At 34.8% G+C, this 20,900-nt stretch overlaps 1 protein-coding gene across 1 annotated transcript; it reads left to right on the forward strand.

Annotated features, from left to right (window-relative positions):
• The first annotated feature begins 11,574 nt into the window (after positions 1-11,574).
• On the forward strand, positions 11,575-14,576 carry LOC113345049 (RHOMBOID-like protein 1). The gene is made up of 6 exons (XM_026588913.1): positions 11,575-12,071; positions 12,627-12,790; positions 12,904-13,067; positions 13,166-13,428; positions 13,558-13,684; positions 14,132-14,576. Exons 1-6 carry the CDS (start codon positions 11,710-11,712, stop codon positions 14,252-14,254), a joined length of 1,203 nt encoding a protein of 400 aa, XP_026444698.1. The 5' UTR covers positions 11,575-11,709; the 3' UTR covers positions 14,255-14,576.
• Positions 14,577-20,900: the final 6,324 nt, after the last annotated feature.

A 20,900-nucleotide genomic window follows, 5' to 3' on the forward strand; every position in this document is an offset into this window, starting at 1 on the left:
GTCAACCCAAAATATTACAAAGCATACAATGTTCTTCTCGTCAAAGAAGTAATCAAGGAAATGTCATAATCTATTATATGGGCATCGATATCTGATATTAGAGACATTAAAAAAAATGTTATTATTATAAAATAGATTGTCAACTCTAAATAGTGCAAAGCATATGAAGTGATTCCCACCAAAGAAAGTGTAATTAAGGAAGCACACATATATATTTTTCTTCATAAATCATATACTTGCGTTAAAAATAAAGCGGCTAACTCAACTGTTTTTCCAGAATCCAACTTCTTGTAGTTGAATGAAAAATCACACATATTATATAGTTGTGTTGATATTTGACATTAGAGACGCTAAAAATAACACAATCTTTATATAAAATAGATTACCAACCCTAAATACTGCAAAGCATGTAAAGTGGTTCCCATCAAAAAAGTAATCAAGAAAATGCACTGCTATATCTTTCTTAAGAATCATAAACTTGCGTTAGGAATCAAGCGGCCAACTCAAGTTCTCTTTCAAGCTCCAAGTCTGTATAGTTGAATGAAAAATCACATTCATCATATAGTTGTATCGATATTTGATATTAGAGATACTAAAAATCGATATTAGTATAAAATATATTTTTAACCTTAAATAGTGCAAAGAATATGAAGTGTTTCCCGTCGAAGATGATGTAATCAAGAAAATGCATTGATATATCTTTTTTCAGAAATCATATACTGGTGTTAAGAATCAAGCGGCCAACCCAACCCGGACACCGACTCCTTATAGTTAAATGAAAAATCACACTCAAATAGTTGTATCAAATGTATGATATTGAAGACATTAAAAGAACACACGATATAACATAAAATAGTTTTCCAATTCTAAATAATACAAAACAGATGAAATGCTTACTGTTAAAGAAGTTGTAATCAAGGAAATGAACTAACTCCCACTAAGACTCTGTTTGATTGGTACTTTAACCGCAAGGATTATTTACTAATTAATGATTGGAGTACTTTATTGACAAAGGATTGTATTGGTTACTTTAATAATGTGGTTGTTGGATTTTTAGCGATGCATATGGCTAATTTCATTATGTATGCATGGGAATTATTTTGGCTTGAAACAAAACAGAAAACCCTATTGGAATTGAACGATTAAAGAGACCATTTTTTGTTTTTACATCAACCGTAGGTCAAGTTAATAAAGTGTTGTTACGTACGACATGGTATACAAAATAAAACATGCGTATAGCCAGTTCGAGAAAAAAAATGAATAATAAGTATAGGTTTCAAAAAAAAAAACCTATAATTCAATAATCTAGTAGAACCCCATTAAATATATCAGAAAATTTTATAAAAGAAAGCAAGAGAGAGTAGAATGTTCTTGGGAGTTGGGAAAATAACTTAACAATGTTGCTTGGGATTTACATCCACCCTTATTCCTATTTGGTTCTACATAGAAATGAAAATGATGGACGAGTCCAGTATTAACCTGGTTTATAATTTTGTGTGCACCACTACATCATCGAAAATACTTGTACATGTTTAGAGAATATATCTAAGATGACACAGAGAAGTGTCCATTTTATAAATATCCAAACATAAAACAGACCCTCGTTTGTCGAAACTACTTTGGCCCGGTACCATATTACCGCAACATGAATATTCTATAATCATGGTTTTTTTGTTCCATGGTTCATTGCCAAGGTTGGTGTTCAACGAAGTTACCATGATGAGGTATTCTTGAAACACACTTCATGATGGATTCAATGGCAACCCTCACTGTTGGCATCCTTATCAGGGAAACAAGTTTGTTTACAAATAAAAGCCACTAAAGTCAACAACAAAATCCAAAATGAAACAAAAACTGTAAAAGAATAATATAAATAAAATGACAATGCTTATAAAAATGATACAAATAAAACTTTAACAATCCACACGAAGTATAACACTTCTATTTCAACTCAAACATGTATCTAGACCCGAGTTTCTTTCCTTCTTCGGAGCATAAAAAAATGAATTGATGAGAAAGATTACATCTTGTTCGACAAAATATATACAAACTCGCACTTCCAAATGCGTATATCTTCATGGTTAAGTAAGCTACCGAAAGAAAAAGAAAATCAATCCTAAATGTACACAAAATTATATGATTTTAGTTTACAAACAGTATGGCCGCAAGAATTTAGATACAACGCAACTATAATTCTCGATTTCAAACTTCCTTAATTATAGAGTATATGAACACGGATACCATTTTTATAATCCTCAATTTCCAACTTCACTTTTGCATTTCTAAATTCTAATTATCAGTGTTGGGCTTTTTTCTTTCCCATGATGTTATATTACAATGTTTAAGCATCATTAGTACGAAGCTTGTATTTTCACGAATCAATCACTCAAATAATACCTCCACATGAAGCTTAAAGGACAGAGTAGTTCCTGCATTACCTAAACATGATGATGTTGAGAAACCTCAACTACAAAATCCCAAAAGAATTTTAGTCAGTATGGAGTAGTGATTAGAAGAAACATAAATCAGTTGTCGTTAAGAACCTGGAGTTGAGGAGATATGAAACCAAAAAGAAATAACATAATTGAGAAACAATTTCCTGCAAAATAGAACAAAGAAGTGTTTCATATCATCTTTTTTTGGGTATATATATTCTTAGGATTTTCCTCATATCAGCACTCACGCAATCAAATTGCCGCAGCCATCATCAATGCATATTGAATACAACAAAAATAGATCAAAAAACAGAACCATATGCACGTAGGAAAGCCGATTTACGTAATCACCAATAAAAATTCATAAATTAATTAGTAATTAACCAACAACAGAATATATTAAAAGAGAAAATAAGAAACCATCATATGAGCAAGGTAAATAATAAAATTGAACAAACCTTTAGCAAATAGGTGAAGCAACAATCGTTTTATGCATCAATAAGCCCTGCAAAAAAAATGTTATGGTGTTTAGTTTTGCAACAATATTTATGCATCATCAACAAGATCCGCAAAACACAAAAAATTATACTGCTTGGTATAATGGAATTTGGAATAATGAGGGTATACCGTAAAACAACTAAAAATATCAAATAAAAAACACTAAATTCCAATAGAAAGAAAAAAGAAAAAAAGAATTATATAGTTTTAGGAGAGATAAGCAACTTGCACGGAAACAAAAAGGTTTGGTGTTGCACGAATGCTTTATATGGCTACCTGCAAAACAAACAACGGGCGCATATAAGAAAACATATTAAAAAAAAAATCCTAGAAATTAAAGTTGAAGAGAGAAGCAGTGTCCAAAAAATGGGTTTAGCTTTTGTCTGAAAGTTTTATATAGGGATTCCGAATCTATTAGTAGAATGATTATATATTTGAATATAATATTTAAACATATCTCGACTTTCTAAAAAAACTAACAAATAAAACCGGCTTGATTAATAAGTCGTTACCAAAAAGTTCTTTTGTTTATTTATTTTGGTAATATATCTTATTTTTGCAAAAAAAAATACTTAATTTTGTTAGAGGGATATATATATACATCATGTTATTCAAAATACTCCAAATATAAATATAATCTGATTTTTTAGATCCTCAAAAATATAAATATTAATTTCGGATATTAATTGATATAGTAATTTTTAGAATTTTTACCCTACAAAAGATTCAAAAATATAATATATAATTTTTTTACCTCATAAATATGTTGACTCGATTTTTTTTGGATTTTTATCATAATAATCTGAAATTGATATAGTAATTTTTAGATTTTTTTTACCTTATAATCGATCCATAAAATATAAATCTGGATATTTTTACCCCATAAACATGCATGGATTTTTAAGATTTTTATCATAAATGCCCGAAATTAATGTAGAAATTCTTTTTACATTTTTGTATTTTTATCATTAATAATATTGTCACTTATAGATATTTTTACCTTACAAACGATCCAAAAATATAGATATGATTTTTTTATCTTATAAATATGTTTACTCGATTTTTTGGACTTTTATCATAAATATTCGAAATTAATATAGTAGTTTTTTGTATTTTCTTGATTTTTATCATAAATTCGCGAAATTAATATAGTAATTTTTTTAGAAAAATTCAACAGTCATGATTTTAAAGATAAATCATGTAAACTCAGTGTAATTATGCAACAATTTAGTTGAATTGATTTACTTATATTTTAATCATAAATGCCTGAAATTAATATAGTAACTTTCTTTGTCATTTCTAGATATTTTTTCCTTACAAAAGATTCTAAAAGTATAAATATTATTATTTTATTCTATAAATATTGATTTATTTTTCTTAGTCATAAATCTACAATATTAATATAATATTTTATTTTTTGGATTTTTTATAATAAATACATGAAATTAATATAATATTTTATTTTCTGGATTTTTATAATAAATACATGAAATTATAAAATATTCAAAAAATATAAATCTTATTATTTTATTACATAAGTATGTTGAATTGATTTTTTACTTTATTTTAGCCATAAATGTATGAAATTAATATAGTACTTTTTTTTATTTTCTGGATTTTTTATAGATAATACATGAAATTATAAAAAATTAAAAAGTATAAGTTATATTATTTTATTCTATAAATACGTTGAATTGATTATTTTTTTTTAATCATAAATGTCCAAACATTAATATTCCCTCCCTTTTCCGGTTGTCGGACCGGACATTTCCGATTGCCAGACCTGCCATTTTTTTCGGTAGCAGGACCTGTCATTTCCGGTCACCGGGCCTGATAGTTACCGGTCGACGGACCTGAAAGTTCCGGGTACCCATAAAATTGGTCTTTAATCTATCATCCATAAAAAATTGAAATCATTAAAGTAAAAGGATTGAACAAAGGAAATATACCAGTACAACCGTTGCTACGGTGAGAGGGCCGATCGAAGAATTTGACGAAACGACACCACTGTATCCCGTTCATAAAAAGTGATATTTTTTTATGAAACGGAGCGAAAGTATTAACTTTTCCGGAAACGGCGCGAAAGTATCACCTTTCCGAAACGACGCAATCATATCACTTTACTGAAACGGTGTAAAAATATCACTTTTTCTAAAACGGAAAATTAGTCGATCTATAAACCAAAATATGGTTGCATGATGTGCTATGTGTTATGCAAATTAGTTGATCCATATGAGAAATACCCATGTAGAAAATGTGCATAAACTTTACCGATCAAAATAAAAGTGTGCATAAAAAACACCACAAGACGTCCTAAAAGTTGACCGAGATTCTGCCGGAAGTTGGCTGGGAAAAGTTCAGGTAACCGGTAAAGTCAAACTAGTCTCCGGTCAAACAAGTCACCTCGGCGAGTTAACTGAACTCGGTCAAGCTCAGACCGGTCCAGTGGGTTCAACTCAGTGAGTCAGGGTCCAACTCAGAATGTGAGTTAGCTTCAGTTAACTGACTCGTCTGAATGGTCAGAGCTTTAGCTGTTGCAGGCCATTGCTTCTTGCACAGGCACTTCACTGCTTCAATTCCATCTATGCTGGCGCTCACTTCTACCATCTGCAGCTTCAGTTCTGCACTTAATCTTGTCACCAATTTCCAACTGCAATTCCCTTTTTAACTCACTCCATACTATCCACAGTACCAAGTACTCCTCCATTACTTCTTATCTTGTTTGTCCCCTGCTGCAGCTCAATCTTCATCTTTTCAGCACCATTCCCTGTAACATCAACTACAACTGCAAACTAAACATTCATCTACTCATTCCTTCATTCAGTCGAGTCATTCTTCCATCTGTTATAGTTCATACACCACTCTCATTCACCTGCAGTCAAACCAGACAGTAGCTGCAACTCAAATTGAACAGCATATCAGGTCCTTGCTTTTGTGCTCAAACATATAACACAGACAACCCCCAACTCTTTCTCAGTCTTGTGTTCAAAATGCAATCCATTATTCTGCCCAAAGGTGTTGAAGGGTGAGTTGAATGTCGTTGACAAAGATTCAACTTCCGAGCTGTGGAATAGAAGACTTGGTCATCTTAATGAGAAGGGAATTCAAATCCACACCAAAATACAAGTATTGCCAAATGCAAAAGGTACGCAATTGGGTAAGTGCACTCATTGTTTAGTTGGTAAAAAAACTAGAATTTATTTTCATAAAGCTTTACCCAAGCGCAATTACGGTATTATTGATCTTGTTCATTATGATGTATGTGGACCTTTAAGGGTCAAAACACTTGGTGGTGCCTTTTACTTTGTAACTATATGATGCTTCAAGGAAGGTTTGGTCATATGCAATCAAGACCAAAGATGATGTTGTTCCTGTGTTCAAGATGTTTCACAGAATGGTGGAAAGAGAAACAGGTAGAACCTTGAAGTGCCTTCGTTCTGACAACGGGGTAGAGTACATTGGGCCACTTGAAGAGTATTGCAAGATCATGGGTATACGTCATGAACAATCAGTACCGAAGAGTCCACAACATAATGATGTTGCAGGGCGGATGAACCGCACTATTCTTGAGAGAATTAGGTGCATGTTATCTCATTCCAAGTTGCAGAAGCATTTTTGGGGTGAAGCAATGAATATTGTTGTATACTTGATCAATCGATCACCTTCAAGACCGCTAGATGAAGAAGTAACAGAGAAGGTTTGGAGAGACAAAGAGCCTACTTATGATCACTGGAGAGTGTTTAGTTGCAGGGCATTTGTTCATATCCCAAAAGATCAGAGGTCAAAGCTTGATGACAAAGCGAAGCAGTGTGTGTTCCTAGGCTATGAAACAGAAAAGCTTGGTTAGATTTTGGGATCCAGTTGACAGGAAGGTTATCAGAAGTAGGGACGCAGTATTCCTTGAAGACCAAACTATTGAAGACTTTGACAAGATCGAAATGCCAAAGCTTCAAGAAGACATGCTCTTTGATTCAAATCCAGCTGTTCCTTCTCTTGAACAACGTGATGATGGTGTTGATGGTAATGGTAATGAAGAACAAGAACACAATCATGAAGATGAAGCTCATGAAGATGTTCTGGTGGGTGATGTTAAGCAAGAAATGCAATAACAACAACCAGAAGCTGAGTTGAGAAGATCCAACAGACCTAGATTACCTTCAACGAAGTATACACTACATGAGTATGTGATGCTCACATATGCAGGTGAACCACGGTCTTATGAAGAAGCTCTTAGTGTTCCTAAAAGTCATAAGTGGTTAAAATCCATAAAGAAGAGGTTGGCTCTTTGAATGAGAATGACACTTTTGAGTTGGACAACCAGAGAACCAGGAGATTCTGAAGAACAAGTGGGTGTATAGAATCAAGATTGAAAATAATTTTGATATGATGACAAAGTCGCTACCGAAGTACAAGCATATGCATTTATGTAGCAGGGCAGGTTTGGTAGTGATGGGTACCTCGCCATAAGTCGTGAGGGGGAGATTGTTGGGTTTCACTGCCTTATGTCCCAAGAACAAGAGGTATCCCCTTAACCTTTTGAGGGAGGAACGTAGCAGATGCTATGTTAGGTTAAGAGTTTAAGAAACGAGATTTGTTTCTCAATCTTGGGTCGTGAGAACACACAGAGAGTGTGTGTTGGCGGTGACAACAAGAGAGGAAGTGAGAGAGAGCTAGAGTGAAAGGATCTAGCCACCATTAGAGTTGATCTTTGGTAATGATTTGAAGTTAATCTTGAAGAGGAAAGAAAAGTGTTCTTAGCTAAGGATCTATTGGTTAGTGTGGTGAAGATTGATTGATCAATTTCCACATCTCTTCAAAAGGGGTAAAATCTAGGATTTTGTTCAAACCCCAATAGTAAGTATCTCTTACTCTTGCTATTCTCGAATTGATAGTTAATCTCATCTTATTGGTGAATGAATTGTTGATCCATCCTTTGGGGTGAGTGTAATTTAGGAAAATTGTTATCCAAGTGTTATATGCACCTTGAAGAAGAGTGTATCCCCAAATCGGGAAATTTGTGTGTAACCCATTGTATGATTATAGTGGAAGATTTGCCCGTAATTTTTTACCCTTCACCTTGGAGGGTTTTTCCACGTAATTGGCGGTGTTGTGTGTTGCTTCTTATATCGTCATAGTTGCATTATTTCCGCATTGTGTTTCATTGCTTGTGTGGTTTTCGTATTACGCATAGCGGCTCGGATTTTGCAAGTTTGCCCGACAGTGATATCAAAGGATGTTTCATGGTAATTCTTAAGAATATTTATTTGGAATCAAGTAGCATCATTTTAGTGCTTAACATTTGAATTATATTGGGACGACCCAGAAGGGCTAATTATTTCATTTGCATGGGACGCTGAAATCTTGGAATAAGCACAATTTATTCAAGGTTAGCGGACTTGGGAGATAACCCGGGCTTGAGCAGGAACTTCAAAGTATCCTCTTAAGCCACTATTTTAAACTAAAATATTTCCTTCAAGTAGCTAATTAGGTTTTACCGATAACAAAAATAGTGGAGATTTGAAAATGACTTTATATTAGTTAAAAATATGAGTTAATGCTTTCGTCGAAGTATCTGTTTCGGTGTTTTGACATACAGAAATACCTGACGGATGGTGGCCCTTTTACCCACCCAAGGACATCAGGAAAAACCTTAGTTTGTTTCTTACATTTTTCAGTTTCCTCCATTTTCTCAAGCTTTACACTATCGTGTTTCCAAATTAATGATTTAGTAATTATTCATTGATTTAGGAATAATGACAACAATGCCTTATGATGAATATGTGTATTTTTTTCATAACACACAAAACTTTCAATTGCATAAATTTATAGTAGCAATCAAAACATCCGAGACTTGCTGGTTTCTCATTCACACGTAAATCATTTATTGACATTGAAATCGTAAATCTTTATAACGAACATAAATTTGTGAATGATCATCATTCATACATTAAACTAATCTATTACAGTATCTATCTACTCGATAGTCACTTGCAGCTAAACAAGAATGGAGAATGCGAACGCAAAAGCAAACTTGACTTTGAAAGAGTGTATATTGTGTTCATCAACTTTAACAACCTTAGGAAAGGAACATGTAACCAAACCCACCACTACTCATCTCCTTGAATTAGAAGTGTCATTCCAACAAGTTTTGTAGCTTATATAAATTAATGAGGTTTCAACAACTATCTAATTTCTGCAAACAACCTCACTTACCCGTTTTGTTAAACTTTAAACTTGAAGATATTGCCGGATACTTCAGCGAGGAGGACAATGACGGAGCCAGCATTAAAAGTAACTAGGAAAGGGGGAAAAATCTCATTGAGTGGGTCTAAAACATGAACAAAACAACAATTCTAGAAAATTTGCTTAGTGTGTAGTTTTTATATTCAAGTGTTCAACAACTAAATGTGGAATAACGTGTGTAGATTTTTTTTGTTTTTGCTTTTTAGTATTCAACGCGTAGTTACTTAGTAGGCTACCGACGAGTTCAAACGCCTGCAATTATGTGTATGAAACTAAGTTCCAAGAAGGAAGATATATGCGAAAGGATGAGCAATAATGCAAACAGAAGAAGCAAGATAGCATAGCTTATAGAGCTGTATAAGATTACAAACCTTCACAATAGCTAGAAGTTTTCCTATCAAACAAGATTAGGTAAAGTGTCCTAATCCAGTATATATATATAGTCTCCATATGGAATATTCAATGAAGGAATTCTTTTCTTGGGAAGGTTTATTTACTAAATCTTTTAAGGACCATTTCAATAATCATATTGCCAGCCAAGTCCGTGTTTGTTAATTACACGGTCAGCCGAAGTGTGCATCTTCTTCATACAAAAACACGTTTCAGTAGCAGGTAGGATGCACGTAGGTTCCTTCTCAGCAACCAAGCGGCTAAAATGGCACTATCAGCGTGGTCCAAAAATTATTGTATCAATGTCTAGAGTCATACCGTGGGGCAAATTTCACTTGTATCATGTAAAGCCATAATCATAGCCATCAAGAAGGTGCCAACTGGTTTGACACTCAGAGACCGGGGATTTATTTCCTTCTGATGATCGCTCTCACAGTGAATAGTACTTTAACGCGGAGGCATTGATGGAGATGTCTACGATCTTAATTAACCAGCACAAGGCATTCGTCTGGTGTTCTAATCAATAAGCCTTCCACTTATAACCTGGTTAGGCATGGGTTTAATCCCTCGTGACGGCCGCTCCCACGGTAAATACTTTAACTCAGTTAAGTATGGATGGGGACATCCACTGTATTAATCTTCCCTAGGGTCTAAGAGGCCCTCCCACAATAAATACTTTAATACTTTAACCTAGTCGGGCTATGCAGTGCCGGCCCTGAGGCAAAGCACCCAAATGGTTTGGGATAGTTGTATTTTTGAAGACCGTTCAAAATTTTCGAAATGGTGTTAATGAAACAAGTCATGAAAGTCTTTATACTTTGTGGCCAAATTTTGACAAATCTAAGGGGAAAATGTTATTTCATTTTGGACGTACACATCAGGTGAAACACACTACTTGTTGGCTAGATTAGTTATTTCTATCGCTGTCGCTGGTGACTAATAGTTTCACCAAATAGTATAGTCTGTTGAGGAAGACATTTTTCCACTGGTGGTCAAACTATGCTGACTTGGTCAAATAGTTAGAGGGGCAACTTTTTGATGTCAGCTTTGGGCATCTTCTATGTCAGGGCCGGTCCTGGAGTTATGAATCGGAGGTTCATGGTTATGGATTAATCAGGTGTTTTAAGAGGCCTCGTCTCTCAAAATGAAATACTTTAACTTGGTCGGGTTTGGATCAGAGGCTCATGGTTATGGATTAGTCAAGTGTTCTAATATATATTATAATACTTTAACCTGATCAGGTATGAATTGATTAGTCAGGCGTTCTAAGAGGCCTCGACACCCTTGTCACAAATGATGGTAAGAGGCCTGAATACCCATGCGACAAATAATAGTGTAGTGAACTTTTGTTTTCTAGAGTTTTAGACTCTAGCTCCAGAGTTATGCTAAAGAAAAAGTTCTCAGGGACAACCTTGAACTTATCTAACATAAGTCAGATATGCGCTCAATTTACCGGTTATAATTTTACATCCGAGTCAAGTAATAAGTCTCGATTCAAATATCAGGAAAACTATAAAATGAACGAACCGATTTATAATTTTACATCCAAGTCAAGTAATAAGTCCGATCAAATCCCGATTCAAACATCAGGAAAACTATAAAACAAACGATTTAACATCTAAGTCGGAGCAATGTTTGTTGGACTTGCACCCACACACTCAAATTAGTGGATCTAACCAAACTCGCTTGACTACTAATTGACTTGTATTAGACGTGATACCAATAAACAACCCGTATACTCAAGTCATCCGTATCTTTACTTCTAATCCACCATCTAAACACCTGGATCATTCCAATCCAACGATTAAAAAAACCATCCAGATTCCATAATCCCATCGACACAAAAATCCTGGTCAGATATCAAAGTCAGTTATGCCAACCTCAACACATTATTGGATAAGATAAACATTCACCGCGGGTCCCACATCAGTCCATAATTAATCAACTTAATTATTAAATTTAAATGAAATTAAAATGAAATATAAAGAAATTTCGAATCCAAAGAAGAAGAAATCAAGGTTTGGTGAACCGCTCTCTCTCTCTCTCTTTCTCACACGGTCGCTTCAAAACCCAAAATCAAAATCATAATCAAAACCCTAATTTGTAAGTAATTCTGGGGATTCGAAGGATACAATCAAGGAAAATGGGGAGGGAAAACCATCAAATCCCTTCCTCTGATATAGAAAACAACAACAATCCCAAGATTGTGATTCCTCCGTCATCACAATCAAGAAATGATAATACGATACATCCAGTGTCGACTGACACGCCGTCGGCAGCCAATACACCGTCGAGTCATCAGCAGATGATGTTTAGTAAACCGTTTAAGAGTTGGTTTCCGTGGTTGATTCCGAGTTTTGTTGTGATTAATGTGGTTTTGTTTTTGATTACTATGTCGATTAATAATTGTCCTAAGAATTCGACTTCTTGTATTGGGGGGTTTCTGGGGAGGTTTTCGTTTCAGCCGTTTAAAGAGAATCCACTTCTTGGGCCTACTTCTGATTCGTAAGTCTCTTCTTCTTTCTTCTTCTTCTTCATTTTGTTGTTGTTGTTCAAATTGAGGAAGTAATTTCATGGTTTGGAGTCTAAATTTTGGGGTTAATTCAAGTAATTTGATGTTAAAATTGAAGTAAAATCATGTTTAAGAGTCAAATTTGGGGTTAAATGAAGTAATTTCATGCTTTAGGGACTCATTTTAGGGTTAAATTAAGTAATTCTATGTTTAAGAGACTGCATTTGGGGGAATTTGAGTTTATGATTGCAGGGTGGTGTGATTTTAGGGTGTGGGGCCTACTGGATTTTCATTTTAGGATCTAGTCCTTTGAATGTATGTGGTTGTATCAGAATTGCTGTCTTTCATAATTGAGTTTTAAGAATTTGTGTTCTTAAAGTTAGGTTAGGAAGTTGAGTAATGTAATTCACTGTTCATGAGCACCTGTATCTAGGTGTGGGGCCCAGTGGATGTCTTTGTTTTGTCGAATGGGTGTGATTCATGATTGATTTTGAGAATTTAGTACTGTAATGGGGAGTGATTCATGTATGTGTTTTGACTTTTGTCAGGTTAGATAAGATGGGTGCGCTGGAAGTGAATAAAGTGGTACATGGGGGTGAAGGATGGCGGCTTTTTACTTGCATGTGGTTACATGCTGGGGTTTTCCATATACTGGCAAACATGTTGAGTCTCTTGTTTATTGGGATTCGGCTTGAGCAAGAATTTGGATTTGGTATGTATTTGAGTAGTCAAATTGCTGTTGTATGTTATAAGGATGATTTTATTGAGTATGATTTTTACTGGTGATGCTTAAGTTTTACTTTGTCTGTGATTTATTTTATATAGTGCGAATTGGTTTGTTGTACATCATTGCTGGCTTGGGAGGGAGTTTGTTGTCTGCTTTGTTTATCCGATCAAGTATTTCTGTTGGGGCATCTGGTGCGCTCTTTGGATTATTAGGAGGGATGCTTTCTGAACTCATTACAAACTGGACAATTTATGCAAACAAGGTATCCATTGTTACCATTTTACAGTGAGCTAGGTATATTTTCTGTTAGAGGTTACTCACTTGGCCCAAGTTTCTGATGTTTTATTTCTATATGTTCAGTTTGCAGCAATGCTTACCCTTGTGGTTATCATAGCCATCAATTTGGCAGTGGGAATTCTTCCACACGTGGACAACTTTGCACACATTGGAGGATTTGTTTCTGGGTTTCTTGTTGGTTTTGTTTTTCTTATGCGCCCTCAATTTGGATGGGTTAACCAGAGGAATGTTCCTCCCAGAATTGCTGCTGCTTCCTCTGCTAAAACCAAACACAAGACTTATCAGTATGTTTTGTGGGTCACTGCCCTAATCCTCCTAATAGTTGGGTAAGATTCATGTCGTTGTTATTAAGATATATCATACTTTTTAGCCTTAACAAAATTTCTAACAACCTTAACCAGTAGTAACCACATCGCTCTCATCCAAATTGATGCTGATTCTTGTTGTTTGAACAGGTTCACTGTTGGCCTGGTTTTGCTGTTCCGAGGATTTGATGGTAATAAACACTGTTCGTGGTGTCACTACATGAGCTGCATTCCCACTAAAAGATGGAGCTGCAACAATGACCCAGTGACCTGCATGGTAATTATGCTGCAAATATAATATGCCCCCACCCACTGATTTCAAGTTCATGTTTTCTGTACATTTACATACAAATGTTCATACCCTGAAGACCCTTTATGTGGCAATAGGAATTAGAAAACTCAGTTGGCCTAGTTGGAGAATTAAATAACTTCGTTCGTTGTCGGTAATTGCAAATCTTCCGACATTTGTGTCTTATCATCCTAAAAAAATTATATTATCATACTCATATACCTCTGCCCGTCATGTTTTGCTATGGAAAACGTCCTAATAGTATCCCCTGTGAGTGCTGGATCCTAACCATATGAGTGAGTGATAATGTGATATGCCTATAGAGACCAGAAGAGCATTTATTTTGTGCTCTTGTTAATGAAGCAGTGTTCCTGATTGTATTTACTTCTGTGTATGTATGAGCATGGTTGTTGACTGAATCTATTGTTGTTGCAGTCTTCCCAGTCATTGAACCAACTGAACTTGACGTGCTCTAACAATGGGAAAACCAACACATACCAAATGTCAAATGCAACCGATAATCAGATCAGACAGTTATGTGCTCAGTTATGTGGTTGATGACATAAATCTGCATTCTACTATACAGGGAAATACGATAGTTCACTATATCGAGGTATCATACATATATGTAGAAGTAGAAGATGATGAACATGAAGATGAAGAAACTGCCATAAGCTTTCTTATACATTTTAGGCTAATGGAGTTGTTGCTACATCTGTTCTTTATTCTTTGTGTAGAGATAACAATACATATATTACTTGCACAATGAGTGTTAATTCGTTGAAGTTCTCATACTTTACAGACGAATTCGCTTTGTGAACCGTGTATTTGTGAGTGTTCTTCTGTAGTTTGTTAATAAATGATTCATTTCTTTTTTTCATCACTGGCTTTAAGTATATAGCTTCTGCGATTGAGTTGTTGCTCCTAAAATATGTGCTCAACCAGTTATATACATATTTATAGACTTGTAACAAACAGATATTGTTGTTGCCCTCTCATTGTCTGAACAAAAACCATTTCTTACCGAACTCCTTGTGTTAGTTACCAAAATTGCAGTTCACTTCATTGCCAATAGGCATAAAACTTGCATGCAGGTCATTTTCAAGAGGCCTTAGAATCCAGAATCAAAGACTTGTGACTGGTTGGTTAGTAGTCTTCACTTTAATAAATAAATAAAACTCTTTTATCATAATAGTAGATTTCATTAATAGGGGCCATCCATTTTACTCATACGCTAATAGAATAATACTAGTATTAGCTAATATTGGCCCCTATGCCCCATAATTTAGTCTTCGTCTTCCTCACTGTGCTCACCGCCCTTCAAACAACACCAACATACACAATTAGCCTTGTACGTCTCCTTTTTAGTGATTTCAGTTTCTTCCTCGGACGTTTCAACTGTCTTAGTTTCCTTGTTAGCGTTTTCAGTTTCCATGATAGTTTCCTTGCTGCATATACCTCATTTGGCGGAGCCAGGAATTACGATATAGGGAGGCTAAAAAATAGTTTATAAAAATTTGGACGACTAAATGCCAAAATTTGGTGGACAAAAGGATAAAACTTAGGGTACTTATGTAGTTCTAAAATTTTTAAGAGGCTAGAATCAGGATTAGTCGGCCTCTGGGTTTCCGCTGACCTCAAGGTATTTACTTCAAGTAGTACACAACTTATAAACATTAAAATGAAATAGAATGGTAAGGACAATTCGTATGGCAATCAACAAATGAAAAAATTTGTTGAGCCGGATGGATGGTCAAACAATATTTTGTACTATGGAAAAATAGCGGGCGGGGTTGATCAAACGCGTGGACAATGACAATCCGCGGGCATGTGGGGAAGATATGCGGGCGGGTGTCGACAATTCGCCAATGGTAAAATTCTAACAACTCTCTTCTCAACGGCTACAACTTTGATAGTTATAAAAATTCTTCATTTAAATTCATTTTCACTCTTACCACTACACTTTGTTCTTCTTCTAAATTCATTTTCACTCGTCACATCTTTTAATTAGATTCTTTTAAACAAGATCTTGCTACAAAATGACCAATGTGGTAAGAAAAGTAGTTAATAATTTTAGGCACAAAAGAGATCGAAAACATGAACCAGTACCGAGGCCCGCCACAAATATAGATTATACCCAGAATCGTGAAGCAGAGTTTTCTTCATAGAATGTCGTTGCTGCTCCATCATTAGTTCAAGGTCTTGTGTCGGGGCATCAAAAGAGGTCTGGTAGTTATTATAAAATGAGACGTGGATTTCATGACTTAATGGCCATTTATAATGGTCTACCCCCTTCAGTCCAAAAAAGAGTTGACAAATATCCCTGACGTGCGTTTTATCGTGTGAAGCCTCGAAAACACAACAACACAATTGCGAAAGTATTAATAGAAAGGTAGTAACCAAAGACGCACGTGTTCCATTTTATGGATTTGGAAATTGGTAAGTTTTTTTAACTTCAATTAAATTTTATTTTTAAGCAATTATTAAATAATCAAAAAAAATAATTATAGTTGATATTATTCTTGTAATAGGAATTATGTTCCTTGATTCGTATTTCATCTGTGAGATTCTAAGTTGAGCGGAAGAGCTTGTACCATTCAAAAAAAACAAATGGGCGTCCGATGGTAAATGCAGACGCTTATTCCCATGTTTTTAGAATCAGACGAATACTACGTGTAGATCATAAGAATTTGAAAGGAGGTGAACGTGCATACATTGTTCATCGTTGAAGAAATTCCTCTCGGATAAGTTAGACTCGACAAATGTAGTATCCTGAACTCGAAAGAGTGTTTATTTTATGGTTAATGGGTCAGACATTCTTTCCAAACTCAACTTTTATTGCTCATTTTGGTTGGCTTGAAGCGTTAGAAAATCTTGAAAAAGCACCGCATTATGATTGAGGGTCTGCAATTTTAGCAGAAATTTATTGTACGCTGAATCAAGCATCCATAGGTATAGACAACTTCACCGGTTTCTCTAAAGTATTATTTTTAGATTTAATGAATTTTTACGTACAAATGTAGATAAGATAAAATACTACACTATGGTTTGCAGTATTGGTGGTATACCTACTTCCGTGTTGGTAAACCAGTTCTTAAAGACAGTACCCATAGCTAGACTTCCAATTATGGACATGTACTGCACGAGCAACTGGGCGAAGGACACTGGAAGCGACATCGCGGTTTCTAGTTTTTTTCAAAGGTATCAACAGATGACTTGGAGTCACAAGAATGTTGTTGTTCACCCTTACATTGATTTTCTTGAGTATCATCACCGAGATGTATAAGATATTCTTGATTATTATCTCCTTCCTTCCCAAATTAGATGACATGGGTAGTTTTATGTTTTGTCTCAAAATAGATTACCTATATCATCAAAAAATTGAATATTTTTAAAATTATCCTTTTAATTGATTATTATTAGTATAAGAAATATGTATAATTTGATAACCATTTTTATATTCGTTAGTAGGTGTTTTAAATGCTTTCAAATGATGTAAAGTTTACGAATATCCGTTGTATAGTTTTCGAGATAAAGCATTTCTGAATTTTACTAGCTAGTAATTATCCATAAGGGTATATTTGTAAAAAATACTTAAGAAATTCTACTCTCTCCTCCTTTCCTTAAGAATTGTGCAAACTACAACTACCCATCTAATTTGGGACAGAGGGAGTAACAATTTAACATCTGGTTACAGGATGAATCAGATGTCAAGTCAGATTCAGACTTCAAGAGTTTCCAGTTCAAAAGAATGTAAACCAGGTGTAAGACTACCATAAGATATTTAGCACAACGCCTATCTACACCAAAATGAAACAAAACTGCTATTAGTAGAGGAAGAGTGGTTCCCCTCCATACCATTACATTCCTAGGGTTTGACCTTGTAGAAAATCTGATATCAAAGACTTAAGAAAGAACAAGATACTCAAACAATACTTCTCTATTCGATGCAATTCAAACTCATGGATCAACAGCTTATACATATTGTTTAACAGACTTGATGACTAAGAAAACACTTTCCTAATATAACTCAAAATCTATAGAATTTTTTTTTTTTTTTGATATGCGAAAGCCGGACCCAGGCCCCTATCCGAACCCAACCAGTTGGACTGGCCCCACTTCTAGACCCAACACCGGTCAACCTACTATACAACTAATCTATTACAAACCTTTACGACGGCGGGGATTGAACCCCTGACTTCCTCCTTACTGGAGTTGATGGGATACCACTGAGCTATGCTCTTGGACCCAAACATAGAATTCTTCTAGAAACTCAAAACTTTAAACAAATTCCTAAGCCAAACAAACTCCTCAATAACAAAGTTTCCTAATACTGTCACCTTCCAAATATAAACCAGTTTCCTAAAAGTGGCACCTTCCATATATTGTACAGTTTCCAAAAACTAGCACCTTCCATATATTGTCCAGTTTCCTAAAACTGGCACCTTCCATATACCATATATGACACAACGTGTCAAATGTAGCATACTAATGTCAACTGTAGCATACTGTATTGGTTTAACCTTAAACATCCTCCCTTAAACCAAGATTACTTTTACTAATCATTCCAATCTTTCCACGCAAGTAAATAAAAGTATTGGACTTCAAAGACTTGGTGAAAATATCTGCTACTTGTTCTCCACTATCACAAAAAATTCAACATCAATCTCCTTGTTGCTGACAAGATCTCTAATGTAATGATACTTAATATCAATGTGCTTACTCCTTCCATGAAGCACATGATTCTTAGTCAATGAAATAGCAGACTTGTTATCATAGATTATTGTTGTAGGTGTATTTTGTTCTTGAAACAATGACTTCAGCGTCATTCTTAACCATACAACTTGTGTAGCACAATTACTAACAGCTATATATTCAGCTTCTGTTGTAGATAAAGCAACAACTTGTTGCTTCTTTGATGACCAAGAGAAAAATCATGTTCCTAAATGGGATGCATAACCTGAAGTGCTCTTTCTTCCTTCTGCATCTCCAGCCCAATCACTATCTGTGTAACAAACCAACTTTGGATCTTCTGAAACTGTAAGTTTCAGAAGATACCTAACCTAGTTGTTCCCTTAACATATTTCAAAATAGGTTTTGCATCTTGTAAGTGAGACTGTCTTGGTGATTCCATGAACCTACTAACTAACCCAACTGCATACATAATATCTGGTCTTGTAGCAGTTAAATATCTGAGACATCCAACAAGACACTTAAAGTCTGTTGAATTCACAAGTTCTCTTGATCCATCTTTTGTCAGTTTCAACCTCTCCTCTACTGGTGTCAAAATTGGATTGCAATTATCCATCTTGAACATCTTCAGTATTCCATTTGCATATCTCTGCTGATTAATAAAGATACCTCTTTCTGTTTGTTGTACTTCTATACCAAGAAAACATGACATTAATCCAAGATCTTTCATTTCAAATTCCTTCACCATATCCTCATTGAATTCATTGATCATCTCTGAGATATTTCCTGTGAATATAAGATCATCCACATACAAACAAACTATAATATGATTTCCAAGAGAATCAACTTTCATATACAGTGTATGTTCATATGGACATCTTGTAAAACCTTTCTCAATTAAGTATGAATATATTATTGTATACCAAGCACGTGGTGCTTGATTTAAACCATACAAAGCTTTATTTAGCTTGTATACTTTATTCTGTTTCTCCTCCATAACATAACATGCTTGTTGTCCAACATAAACTTCTTCTTCAAGTACGTCATTCAAGAATGCACTCTTCACATCCATCTGAAAAATCTTCCAATGTTTCTGAGCAGCTAAAGCGATGAACATACGTACTGTATCTAATCTTGCAACTTGTGCAAACACTTTCGAGTAATATATTCCTTGTTTTCCTCTGTATCCCTTAGCAACTAATCTTTCCTTCAATCTATCTACTTCACCATCTGATTTATACTTAGTCTTGTATACCCACTTAACACCTGTTGCTTTCTTTCCTTGTGGAAGTTCAGTAAGCTCCCATGTATTATTCTTCTCAGTAGACTTCAACTCTGCATCCATAGCTTGTATCCACCCTTGTTCTTTAGAAGCTTCTCCATAAGCTACAGGATCACAAATCTCCAAATAAAGCAAAATTAATTACTTCTTCATCAGTATCATCATCATCTCTTGTTAACACATAATCATTCATGCATGCTGGTATAACAATATTTCTTCTTGGTCTTGTATTTTCTTCTTGTTGTGGTACAACATTGATTCAACTTCTTCTTGATGTTCTACAATATCATTCTGAGTTCTTACTTCTTCTTCAACTGTAACTGGTACTGTTCTGACATTTTCTTTTGTTGTTGTAACATTCCAATCCCATTGTGAATCTTCATTAAAAATCACATCTCTGCTAGCAATTACCGGATTATAAACTTGTCTCATTTGCTTACTGAACTATAACCAACCAGATTACACTTCCCACTCTTATCGTCTAACTTCTTCCTAAGTTCTTTAGGTACACGTGCATATGCAATGCACCCAAAAAATTTCAAATGTCTTAGACTTGGTTTTATTCCTCTCCAAGCTTCTTCTGGTGTCTTATTATTCAAGTTATTTGTCGGACATCTGTTAAGTAAATACACTGTTGTATCAACTACATAATCCCAAAAATTCTTAAGTAAATCTTTTGTTCTTCTTATAGTTCTTGCCATCTCCATTATAGTTCTGTTCTTTCTCTCAGCAACACCATTCTATTGAGGTGTATATCTAGCAGTTAACTGATATAGAATACCATGTTCTTCCATGAAACTATCAACAACAGTATATTTTGTTCCTCTATCAGTTCTTAATATCTTGAAGCTCTTACCAATTTGTTTCTCAGCATATGTTTTAAAACTTCTAAAAGCATGAAAAGCATCATTTTTTTTGTTTAAGTAGGTACACCCAAGCCTTTCTACTAAAATCATCAATGAAAGTTATGATATAGTTATTACCTCCATGTATTATAACTTCAATGGGACCACACAAGTCACTGTGTATATATAGTTTCCAAATGTTGTTCGGCTCTTCTTGCTTTCGGAATGGATCTCTGTGCTGCTTACCAAATATACAATTCTCGTATCTTGACTCTGGAAGCTCTATAACTAGTAGACCTGACACCATCTCCTTCTTAGATAACACTTGTAAACTATTAAAATTTACATGACCCATTCTCTTGTGCCACAACCAATTATCATTATG

This window comes from Papaver somniferum, unplaced genomic scaffold (genome assembly GCF_003573695.1).
Source record: "Papaver somniferum cultivar HN1 unplaced genomic scaffold, ASM357369v1 unplaced-scaffold_80, whole genome shotgun sequence".
Classification (NCBI taxonomy): Eukaryota; Viridiplantae; Streptophyta; class Magnoliopsida; order Ranunculales; family Papaveraceae; genus Papaver; species Papaver somniferum.

Bases quoted from the DNA above. Each gene is read 5' to 3' on its own strand.
- LOC113345049 (XM_026588913.1), top strand. From the start codon at position 11,710: ATGGGGAGGGAAAACCATCAAATCCCTTCCTCTGATATAGAAAACAAC. The intron at 12,791-12,903 runs GTATGTATTTGA...TATTTTATATAG, and splicing joins TGAGCAAGAATTTGGATTTG to TGCGAATTGGTTTGTTGTAC. The intron at 13,429-13,557 runs GTAAGATTCATG...TTGTTTGAACAG, and splicing joins CTAATCCTCCTAATAGTTGG to GTTCACTGTTGGCCTGGTTT.